General features: G+C 41.3%; 1 protein-coding gene across 1 annotated transcript; it reads right to left on the bottom strand.

The window, feature by feature from the left end:
• Positions 1-203: 203 nt before the first annotated feature.
• MIS18A (MIS18 kinetochore protein A) lies at positions 204-11,658 on the bottom strand. The gene is made up of 5 exons (XM_063447912.1): positions 11,472-11,658; positions 5,168-5,234; positions 4,062-4,184; positions 3,492-3,588; positions 204-1,820 (listed from the first exon to the last, which is right to left on the bottom strand). Exons 1-5 carry the CDS (start codon positions 11,647-11,649, stop codon positions 1,746-1,748), a joined length of 540 nt encoding a protein of 179 aa, XP_063303982.1. The 5' UTR covers positions 11,650-11,658; the 3' UTR covers positions 204-1,745.
• Positions 11,659-12,510: the final 852 nt, after the last annotated feature.

The following is a 12,510-nucleotide window of genomic DNA, read 5'->3' as shown; positions in this document are numbered from 1 at the left end:
TTGTTTTAGCACAGCACGTTTTCTGTTTGTTTGAATTCCTGTTTATACATTCTTTTCACTGAAATACTTGCCACTCACACCTTGACTGTATGTCTGAGCATAAAATACATTTATTCCTTGAATAGAGACCACAAGATTCGGGGATAGTGTGATAGGGCTTGTAGGAAAAGGAACTGATCAGGAATAACTACAACAGGTTACTAGGGTCAAGTAGAAATGAACTTTTATTCAGTCAATACAAAAAAAAACATTTAACTATATACAAGATCTATTGACAATGTGCAGAGGCAGAAACCAAGCATGATGTTTATGGTCATGGGGTCTCACTACAATTTGAATAGGAGGCTGAGCGTAGAACTGGGTGGCATTCAGGTTTTTGGGCCAAAACTTGTCAAATCTGAGCAAGCATATTAACCCAGGTAAGTCACTTTGCCACAAGATTTAATATGCATCTCCAGGTGGTTTGGATTGTCTGTTTGATTAATCATTAAAGATAAACTGTGACTTTCATGCAAATTACACAATTTAATAAAATACTGAAAATCACTTTGAACTTTTGGAAGATACAAAGGACAGGTGGTTTTAAAATTGTCAGGGAGCTAAGATGTGTTTACTCGGTTGCAGGATAAAGTCATGTGACTTCTCATACCTCATTAATACATATTTGTTAAAAAACACAACATAATAAGTGACAGTTCCCCTTTAAATATGTGACCGCAATACCATAACAACTACAGATTACTGCAGTGGTTATTCCCCCATTTTTGTAAAACGCTGGTTGTGGCTTTGACAATACTGGGGCTCGCCCAACACCAAAAACCTGCCCCTCTGCTGCAGATCACATACAGCAGCATTATCCATCTTCTACAATTGGACAGCAATGATAGTCAACGAGATATGAAAGCAGGTCAGCTTGAAAGCAGTTTGATAGTGGTCCAGGAGAAGGAACTCAAACAAGGTAACATGATTATTTATTAAAGTGAGAATTCACTTTAGTAAATAACCCTGCCAGACTACTTACACAACCACCACAGTGGTTATGGTGCCTATTGCGCTCCTTTTGCTGGAGAACTTTTACAATTACACGATAAAATTTAAAATTAAAACATTGAAAATTTAAAAATTACACTGGTGTCGTGACAAGATGAAATATAATGTTTGCCAAAATTTTTTTTATGGATATGAACACATTTCTTCGTTACAATAATATTAATTTCATGCAGAATCTAGAAGACTGTAAACCTTAAATCATGCTTCGAAGGCACAGATGTATGTGCTTTTCATGAAGATTTTGGAAGCAATCACTTATTCATGAGTTGGTTACTATTCAATACACCAGAAGGATTGTAGGGACTCAGAGGCAGCTGTCTGTGGCTTTTCCCAGCCAAATTGGTCTTGGACCAAAAGGAAACTAGAACACATTTTAACCAACCCTCCCTGTTCATGAAAAGCAGGAAACCATCAGATAGTAGTGTGCTCCCAGTATTGATCGCAGCTGAGGCACAACACATTTAAAGAGCAGATTTCTAATTACGCAAATGTTAAACACGGGTAAAGTCAAAAGATGTGGCCCAGGAAGTATCACATGTTCTTTACATCTGTTCTTTCATAATTACACGTAAAAAAAAATCCAATAAAAAAAAAAAAAAAAAAAATAGGGTAGGAGGAAATCACAGATCCTTACACCCCCCCCCCCCCCCCTCAGCGTTTCAGAAAAATGGTTGTCTGCTTAACCAATGGTCCATTTAGCCTTTGTCATGTAAAAGTCTCTTTTCAATGGCTGCCACTTTGGCTTTTAGTATTGTGAGGACGGTATTGGCCTGTAAAAAAGGATAGAAAGCATGTGAGAAAGGTGTTTTGGCATACAGTTTGAAAATGAAAATAGTCTGTAGATTGGAATGCATTTTTTAAAATGCTTACATAACATGGCCTTTAAACAAACCTCTAGACATCTTAAAAGACAACTCTGTTGTGGTAATTAAGCTTTTTTGCACAAACAGTAGTGAGAAATAAGCATCAACAACTTTTTGATGAGTAAGCATCATATATTGGCATGTTTGTCCTAGTTTTATTTATGGCGCTTATTTTAGCAATGCAGACAAATACAGACCGCGTAACCATTCTCTTTCAGAATAACAAGCATATTTTATTGGAGTACTGCCAAAAAGGGCAAAACACAGGGAAATCATAATGTACTCATAGAACCTTAGGAACAGATTATTATTATTGCCATTTATATAGCGCCAACAGATTCTGTAGCGCTTTACAATATTAGATGGTTTAAATGAACATTCCAAGAACTATAACAACTACAGCCCACTGTAGTATATGTAGTGCCAGCACCTGAGCGCATCTAGTGCTATCCAGCAGAGGGAGCTGTATGTCTCTCTGGAGCAACCCTGACAATGCAGGAACTCACTCAACCAGTAAGAGCAGTCCTGCATTGTTCTATTAAGCAAGCTGGCATTTTTCTGCTGGAGAAGATATGATGCAGCGCCAGCACAACTCTGGTAAGTCGTCAAACCGTGCTAAAACTGTTCGACAGCACCAGTGTGCTCCTGGCACCATAACGACTACAGCTGCATAAAAATGCCATGTTACCGCCACCAGGTCAGAATCCCAGTATTGTCAAGTAGAGAGCCAACAAATATTTTACCCAAAGAAGAATTCTAAACACCATAGACACTACAGAGCTTATGTAGTGGTTATGGTACCTGGAGTCTCCTGTTACTGACACATAGTTAGTGAAACTATTTGATACTGTCCTGTTTGCTCATCAGGGGATTCCTCACACCAATTCAAAACTGTGCTGGTTATGGTTCATTGAGTACCTCTTTTATGTAGGTATTTGCCAGTTGTATAAAGAGTTTCAGAATCGTGTGATTTTGTAAATAGATTAGCTATTTAAGTAATTAGTGTGTAATAATGATCATACAAAATAAGCAATTCAAACTGGAATATTTTCTAAAAATATATAAAAACAAACAACAACAACAAAAAACAAACATTATACAGTGTTCTAATCATAAGGCATGAACATCACAATGGGTAATTAAAGTGTTACAAAAACAAATATAAAAGTTATTCTACCAGCCCAATCCTTCTGACATCACTCCTCCTTGCTTTAGGGGAAGGATATCAGCGAGAGCAGGAGCAGTGCCGCCATGTCTGTCTCTCGCCAGAGTGCTGTGTACGCTGACAGAGGCCGAACATGCTCCGAACTAACATTAGTCAGTACAGAAATTTTGCTCCAGATGACTGCACCCCAATGATGCTGCTGGAGGTGAAGTTACAACTCTGGCAGCAGAAGGGTTCTGCATGTTCATAGTGAAACTCTGCTCTAGAATCCAGATTACGAAGATCATAAAAGCATAGTTCCTAAGGTATGGGTGAGCACTTTTTTTATTTGGTAAAGTGGATTTCTATATACCCACAGTCTAAACCAGGAACAAAGAGTTCCCACAATAGAACATTTATTCATTTTTCATTACCTTTACAAATTCTTCCTCCAGTGCCATTCGGCTTTCAAATGTCACAGGTTCTTCAGTATCAGAAAAGACTTGCACACACGAAGACCCTAAGACATAACTAAAAAGCATAGAGAGGAAAGATAATATATTTGCAAGTGTGTGTGTATACATGCAAGTTTGTAAGACATGTCCAAATGTGTCTGGTTATGCATATGCGTTACTAGTAAACAGTGTGTGTTGGTGTACATGGGATAGGTTAGGAAGATGGGATACCTCTAAGTACTGTGAGGGAAAAAAGTATTTGATTCCTTGCTGATGTTGAATGTTTGCCCACTGACAAAGAAATGATCAGTCTATAAGTTTAATGGTAGGTGTATTTTAACAGTGAGAGACAGAATATCCCCCCACAAAAAAAACCAAGAACGACGAACGTGAAAAAAAAATCAGCAGGGGATCAAACACTTTTTTCCCTCACTGTACATGTGATATTTCCCAAAGCTACCACAATACGGATCCCAATATATACGTCAGTAGAAATTATCCATCCCTAAATTGTTAGCTTCACAACCACAGACCTGTCCTCCTGCTTACCTGTCAACAGCATCAACATAAAGGCAAAAAATATCCCTTTTGTAATCTAGGTGCTTTGGGGTGCATCTGTAAATTTTCCCGATTTCTGTCTTACAACCACTGCATATCAAATTTTCAAATACGCTATATTGGGGGACAAAAAAAAAATATGTTAAGATAACCATTTAGAAATATCTCAGCATGGTCTCTGCTTCCTAACCAGACCTAGCTGTTGCTGCCCAGAAGAATTAGTGGCAGTGAGAGAGTCTCTCTAAAACCAATTTAGCCAATCCACCCAACGTTTAACAAGCCATAACCACTAATAATGCTAGGAGTACCCTGGCTCCGTTACCGAGAGCTGACTGCTCTCAGCCAATGAATGACCATCTATGCATGGAAATATGCAAAGAATTGACAAACTATTCTGGAAACAGGAACCGACCAAGCTGCATCAGACCATGGCAGGCAGATAAAGTTAATAGGTATCCCGCTATCAAACTAAGAGTATATAAAAACCTACACATCGTACCGCAGGGCTCGACAAATCCCAGGCTAGAAATTTTGCCCTGGCGACTGGGATTTGCCAACTCTTTAGATAAGAAGCTTTGAAGGTGGCCGCTGCAGTGGGGAATATTGGAGCAACCCGGAAGCAAGCGGCCCCCCGAGGCAGCATGGAGGGCATTGTAGGCGGTGCACGAGGGAGCAGTATTCTTCCAGCAGCCTCTTTCTGCTCCCTCGTGCTGTTTAATGATGCCGGGAGCCGGAAAATGACGTCACTCGGAATGAGTGTCCCTAAAGGTGTTACTAAGCAGCAATGTAAACCCTGCCTTTTCGCTGAACAGGCAGTATTTACACTAAAAAGCCTGCAGGGACAAGCTATAGACACAAGAACAACTACCTCAAGCTGTAGTGGTTCTGGCAACTATAGTGTCCCTTTAAGAACTGCATTTTTCTCGTTGCAAATGACTGGCTTCTAACTATTTTAGCTGGCTCCTAGATTCCAAACAAATTTGTCAAGCCCTGTCGTACCGAATGTCTATGTCAGTAACTTAAAAAGAACACAAAAATGATTTTCTGATATTTACTTTAAAAAAAAAAAAATAAACTCTGTAACTTGGTTTACTCACCAGCCACACTCCTGTGCATGTCTTGAGAGAATGCGTTTTTTTTCCACAGTCACATACATAGAAACAGCTAGAAAGTAATGCAATTGCTGTTAAAATTGCAAATTTATTTATTGACCACTACTATATTTTACATTCACAAACTTTTTTTTTTTTTTAAACCTCGGTCACATGGCCTGCTTGTGAGTGCCTGCAGGGGGAGTGCCTGAGCTCTTAGGCTGTCCCCCTCATGTCTGCACAAAAGTTTAGAAAGTAAAAGTTTTTAAAAAAGTTTAATAAAGTTAAAAGTACTTAGATCATATACATCATATATATATATATGATCTAAGTACTTTTTATATGCACATACACAATCCATTATTCTAACTGTATTAAAAAAAAATATATATATAAATATTAAAATAAAATTAATTGAAAAAAATGAAAAATTAATAAAATTACATTTTAAAAGAATTAGATACCGGTTTAAATTTGTTTTAACTGTATTTTGATAATAATATACATATATATTTACTGTATATACTCGAGTATAAGTCGACCCGAATATAAGTCGAGACCTCTAATTTTACCCAAAAAACTGGGAAAACATATTGACTTGAGTATAAGACTAAGGTGGTACTACTGGTAAATTTCTAAATAAAATGAGATCCCCAAAATATTATATTAATTGAATATTTATTTACAGTGTGTGCATATAATGAATGCAGTGTGTTTGAATGAATGCAGTGTGTGTGTGTGTGTATGTATGTATGAGTGCATGAATGCAGTGTGTGTGTGTGTGTGATGCAGAGCCTTGGTGTGGGAGGGGTGGAATTTTTTTTAATTATTATTATTTTTTATATTAATATTTTTATTTTATTTTCAAATTATTTAAATTTTTATTTATATTTTTTTTGTCCCCCCCTCCCTGCTTGATACCTAGCCAGGGAGGGGGGCTCTCATTCCCTGGTGGTCCAGTGGCATGGGCTGTGTAGGAGGGGGGCTGGCAGCGAGCTGTAACTTACCTTTCCTGCAGCTCCTGTCAGCTCCCTTCTCTCTCCTCCGTTCCGGTCAGCTCCCTTCTCCTCCACTGTAAGTCTCGAGGTCTGAGTGCCGCGCGGAGCTCTGACCCCGTGCCTCCTGCAAGATTTTCAGTGGAGGAGAAGGGAGCTGACCGGAACGGAGGAGAGAGAAGGGAGCTTAGTCTTGTAATGAGCACGGCGGTCCTGGTATGTATTATAACAATGTACCATATATACTCGAGTATAAGCCGAGTTTTTCAGCACATTTTTTGTGCTGAAAAACCCCAACTCGGCTTATACTCGAGTCAATAGTCTGTATTATGTCAATTTGCATTGCCATAATACAGACAGGGGCTGTGGGGGCTGCAGAGAGCGTTACTTACCTTTCCTGCAGCTCCTGTCAGCTCTCTCCTCCTCCGCGCCGTCCGTTCAGCACCTCGGTCAGCTCCCAGTGTAAGTCTCGCGAGACTTACAGTGGGAGCTGACAGAAGAGCTGACCGGACGGCGCGGAGGAGGAGAGAGCTGACAGGAGCTGCAGGAAAGGTAAGTAACGCTCTCTGCAGCCCCCCTCCCCCCCCCCTCCCCACTGAACTACCAATGACACTGGACCACCAGGGAGTAAGAGCCCCCCTCCCTGGCCAGCTAGCAAGCAGGGAGGGGGGGACGAAAAAATAAATGAAATAATAATTAAATAAAAAATAAGAAGAAATAATAATGAAAAAAAAATATTAAAATAAAAAAAATTGCCCACCCCCCCACCACAACACACACACTGCACTCACACACACTATACACACGCACTCACACACTGCACTCATACACACACACACACAGCACTCATTATACACACACTGTAAATAAATATTCAATTAATATATTTTTTTTTAGGATCTAATTTTATTTAGAAATTTACCAGTAGCTGCTGCATTTCCCACCCTAGTCTTATACTCGAGTCAATAAGTTTTCCCAGTTTTTTGGGGTAAAATTAGGGGCCTCGGCTTATATTCGGGTCGGCTTATACTCGAGTATATACGGTAAGTTGCCATAATACAGACATTGACTTGAGTATAAGTCGAGTGGGTGTTTTTCAGCACAAAATACTCGAGTATATACGGTAAATCAAAATACATTTAGAATGACGTTATAAATACAAAAAGCATTGAATAACGCTTTCCTATGGGGAGGTCAAATGCGCACACGGCCATTGACGCGCATGTGCATTAGGTCTCCCCTGCCGGCTGATGTTGTCGGGGAAGGAGCATAGGCGGAGCCTGACATAGTGCCAAGGGACATCGGCGCTGGATTAAGGTAAGTGGGGGGAGAGGGGACGACCTATTAACCCTATAGTGCCAGGAAAACTGTTTTGTTAAACACAATCCATGATATGAAAACTCTAATGTAGAAACTCTTTACAATTAGCAAACATTATTTTGTGGTCATATAGTGCAAAATACAACAATGGCAGTGACGTCGGAGAAATATCTCAGCATGGTCTCTGCTTTCTAACCAGACCTAGCTGTTGCTGCCCAGAAGAATTAGTGGCAGTGAGAGAGTCTCTCTAAAACCAATTTAGCCAATACACCCAAATCATCAGGGGAACAGAGGGCCAGAACAACTTTATCCCACAGGCACCAGAACAATGACACAGGTCAGCAATGGATCAGGTATGGCATAAAATATCCTCTGGATTTTGCTGCCTGGCTGACACTAGCAGGTCTATGTTACATTATAGTATAGTTATAGTAGTAGTTATTTTATGACAGAAGTTATCCTTTATTTGCTCATAAATAAAACAATATTGTCATTAAGTGAGATGAGCATGGGTCTCTTAGGAATAAAGAAGATAGGAATTACTATTGTCTCTCTAACACTGTGTTATAGAAGTTATGGGGGCTATGCACTACACAATGAGTAGTGCTGAGCAGAGCAGACAGCAGTGTTTTCTTAAACGAACCACTAAAATGAACCCAGACAACTTCATCTCAATAAAAGGGACACTATAGTCACCAGAACAACTGCAGCTTAATGTAGTTGTTTTGGTGTCTACTGCCTGCCTTCCAGGCTTTTTAAAATGTAAGCACTGCCTTTTCAGAGCATCACTCTGACAGCCACTATAAGTGCTTCCTGGGTCAGTGCTGTACAATGTGCAACAGTGACATTTAGCGTCTCCAAGCTCTGCATGGAAACAGTGAACGCTGCTGACAGAGATGCACTGATTCAATGCATTTCTATGAGGAGATGCTGATTGGCGCAGTGCTGTGTTGAACATGCGCAACTTCCTATGGGAAAGCATTGGATTGGTTGAGATTGTCAAGTTTGACAGCCACTAGTAACGTTCCTCCTGTAAGAATCTTTTAAAACCAATGCAAATCACTGCATCTCTATAGGGAGCGGTCAGCGCCTCTACGCAGAGTGTGGAGACGCTGAACGTCAGTGCTGCACATTGTGTATCTCTGACCCAGGAACCATCTCTAGTGGCCGCCTGAGAGACTGCAACTAGAGGTGTTTCAAGGCAGTAATGAAAACATTAAAGAGCCAACAGGTACAGGCTATAGACACAAGAACAACTATAAGTAGTGGTGGTAGTTCTTGTGACTATAGTATCCCTTTAAGCATGATTTACTGTTTAGTGAATTCATTATTTAGTTTCTGTAGTGTGAAATGAGGGAAATGTATATTAGTCAGTTTATGTTTGTAAAAGTAGGGTGTATTTGTCTAGTGAATGCAAGAGTATGTTTGTGGAATACTTGTGCACATGAAAACAGAAGTGTGTGTGTAGGTGTATGGTCAGAGTATGTGTGAATGCAGGAATGAATTTACGTGGTTGCCAGTGTGTGAATATAAATGTGTATTTAAGTGTAGAATCAGTGTACTTGAAGTACAACCATCTCACTGGCATCACGTGGCTGTGACCCCCTTTATTATTTAAAAAAAAAAAAAGAAAGAAAGAAAGAAAGAAAAAAAAAAAAAAGGATTGTGCACCCCTACATTAAGAGGTTGAAACAGAGAGGTTATTTTAAAAACTAAATAAAAAAAATTATAGACATGAGGAATATTAGAGAAAGTATTTTAGAGGATACCGATGTTACTGATGAGTTTAAAAAAAAATTACAAGGGAAATGCATTTAAAAAATGTGCTGTGTTTAAGTTGATGCAATGTCTGCAAATAAAATGAGGGTGCTATTGGAAGTACTGTTGGGTACCAAGTGGCTATCGCTTTCTTTCACAACTTAAATGTTATATACGTTATTACAACTTGTATATGTTGTATGGCATTTTTTGTGCCTAATTTCCATGTCAAGTTGTGGAAACATGATTACTTGAGTTTCTGTGCCCAATGAGGACATTTCAAAGTCCACATTGAGATATCCAGGCGACGCACAATAGTAACTTTAAATTTTGTGTTGAAATGCAAACACATCACAACCAACTCTATATTTCCATTACGCAATTTTCTTGGAATATGGACAGAATATGTGCAGGATTACAGACCCAGGCATAATCAGGTAGGAGTGGCTCTGGGAACACACTAAGATAGTGGTTAATAACAAGGGTTAGCCCTGTCTGTATACCGTAGCCACCCCTGGTCTACACATTAACTATGCCTGTATACTGTAGCCATTCCCTGTCTATACTGTAACCATGCCTGTATATTGTAGCCATTCCTTGTCTATACTGTAACCATGCCTGTATATTGTAGCCATTCCCTGTCTATACTGTAACCATGCCTGTATATTGTAGCCATTCCTAGTCTATACTGTAACCATGCCTGTATATTGTAGCCATTCCCTGTCTATACTGTAACCATGCCTGTATATTGTAGCCATTCCTTGTCTATACTGTAACCATGCCTGTATATTGTAACCATGCCTTGTCTATACTGTAACCATGCCTGTATATTGTAGCCATGCCTGTGTATCCTGTAGCTATTCATGGGCTGTACAAAAGCCCTGCCTAATGTAGCCCTGCTTGTGTATCCTGAAGTCATATCCGATGTAGCCCTGTCTGTATACTATAGCCCTGCTTATGTACCATGTAGCCATTCCTTGATACCCTGTAGGCCTGCCTAATGTAGCCCTGCTTGTGTATTCTGAAGTCATATCCGATGTAGCCCTGCCTGTATACTATAGCCCTGCCTGTGCACCCTGAAGCCATACCTGATGTAGCCCTGCCTGTGCACCCTGTAGCCCTGCCTGGTCTATCCTGTAGCCATTCCTGGTCTATCCTGTAGCCATTCCTGGTCTATCCTGTAGCCATTCCTGGTCTATCCTGTAGCCATTCCGGGTCTATCCTGTAGCCATTCCTGGTCTATCCTGTAGCCATTCCTGGCTATGTGGCTGTATGTCCCTGGCTGTGTACCCTGTCCCCCTGGCTGTGTGTGTCTCTGGTTGCGTATTCTGTCCCCCTGGCTGTGTGTGTCCCTGGTTGCTATGTGGCTGTATGTCCCTGGCTGTGTACCCTGTATTCCTGGCTGTGTGTGTCTCTGGTTGCTATGTGACTGTATGTCCCTGGCTGTGTACCCTGTATCCCTGGCTGTGTGTGTGTCTGGTTGCTATGTGGCTGTATGTCCCTGGCTGTGTACCCTGTATTCCTGGCTGTGTGTGTCTCTGGTTGCTATGTGGCTGTATGTCCCTGGCTGTATGTCCCTGGCTGTGTACCCTGTATTCCTGGCTGTGTGTGTCTCTGGTTGCTATGTGGCTGTATGTCCCTGGCTGTGTACCCTGTATCCCTGGCTGTGTGTGTCCCTGGTTGCTATGTGGCTGTATGTCCCTGGCTGTGTACCCTGTATTCCTGGCTGTGTGTGTCTCTGGTTGCTATGTGGCTGTATGTCCCTGGCTGTGTACCCTGTATCCCTGGCTGTGTGTGTCCCTGGTTGCTATGTGGCTGTATGTCCCTGGCTGTGTACCCTGTATTCCTGGCTGTGTGTGTCTCTGGTTGCTATGTGGCTGTATGTCCCTGGCTGTGTACCCTGTATTCCTGGCTGTGTGTGTCTCTGGTTGCTATGTGGCTGTATGTCCCTGGCTGTGTACCCTGTATCCCTGGCTGTGTGTCTCTGGTTGCTATGTGGCTGTATGTCCCTGGCTGTGTACCCTGTATTCCTGGCTGTGTGTGTGTCTCTGGTTGCTATGTGGCTGTATGTCCCTGGCTGTGTACCCTGTATTCCTGGCTGTGTGTGTGTCTCTGGTTGCTATGTGGCTGTATGTCCCTGGCTGTGTACCCTGTATTCCTGGCTGTGTGTGTCTCTGGTTGCTATGTGGCTGTATGTCCCTGGCTGTGATGTAATGAATGGGGCTCAGTGTGTTTACCTTTCAGCATTATACTGCGCTCCTCACTGTCAGTACCATTACACGCAAACGTGTCCCCCAGGGGGCTTTTGCATTTCTCACACAGAAACACAGCGGGAGCTTCTTCCCCCGCGCACGCCGAGTCCCCCTCCGCCCCGGGCTCCCCGTTAAACTCAGCCAGTCCTCCTAACGAGTCCATTACTTTCAATTTGGCGCCCACCGGAAGTGACGTTGGTGCACATAGCGCGCCCCTCCTGTGGGGCCTGTCTATCTCCTGCTCTGCGTCTCGCTGGTATTTTCCTGGGGTTTTGGTTCTTGTTCAGTGTTCTACATTTAGAATTGTGCCCTCTGTGTGTGTAATAATAATATACAATGACATATAAAGTACTTTAACCCTCACCCTGCAATAATAAAACTCGCAAACTGGCAAAATTGCCATTTTAGCCATCAGGCAATAATACTAACAGTGGAATAGTCCACAGCTTGGCTAATATAGCATAATTTATGTAATTTGGGTGAAGTTACCCCCCCCCCCCCCTCCTCCCCATAGTTTGCAGTAATGGCATAAAATGTACTGTTGCTGGGTGAATTCAGGAGGATTATTCAGTAAACCATGGGTATCCAAGCTTTTGGCTTCCATGGGCCGCATTGAGCGCAGAAGAATTGCCTTGGGCCGCACATAAAATCTATAATATAATGAATTTATATAATAAAACTTAAAACACTCTTTTTATTACATTTGTTTAGTAGATAACTCCCTTATTTGTTATCCTTTTGGGATTGACATATTTAAGGATATCAACTTAGGGAGCTGTCTACTAAACACATACACATGTATATACACACACACATACAATCACAGACCTATACACACAATCACAAATATACACACACACACAGTCACGTACATACACACACACAGCCACGTACATATGTACACACACACACACACAATCACAGACCCACACATGCACATACAATCAATCACAGACCTATGCACACAATCATACATACACACACATACATACACAATCACACACACACACAATCACAAATATAC

The sequence above is a fragment of the Pelobates fuscus genome, chromosome 1, assembly GCF_036172605.1.
Source record: "Pelobates fuscus isolate aPelFus1 chromosome 1, aPelFus1.pri, whole genome shotgun sequence".
NCBI classification, from domain to species: Eukaryota; Metazoa; Chordata; class Amphibia; order Anura; family Pelobatidae; genus Pelobates; species Pelobates fuscus.
This window is presented reverse-complemented; position numbering and strand designations above follow the sequence as displayed.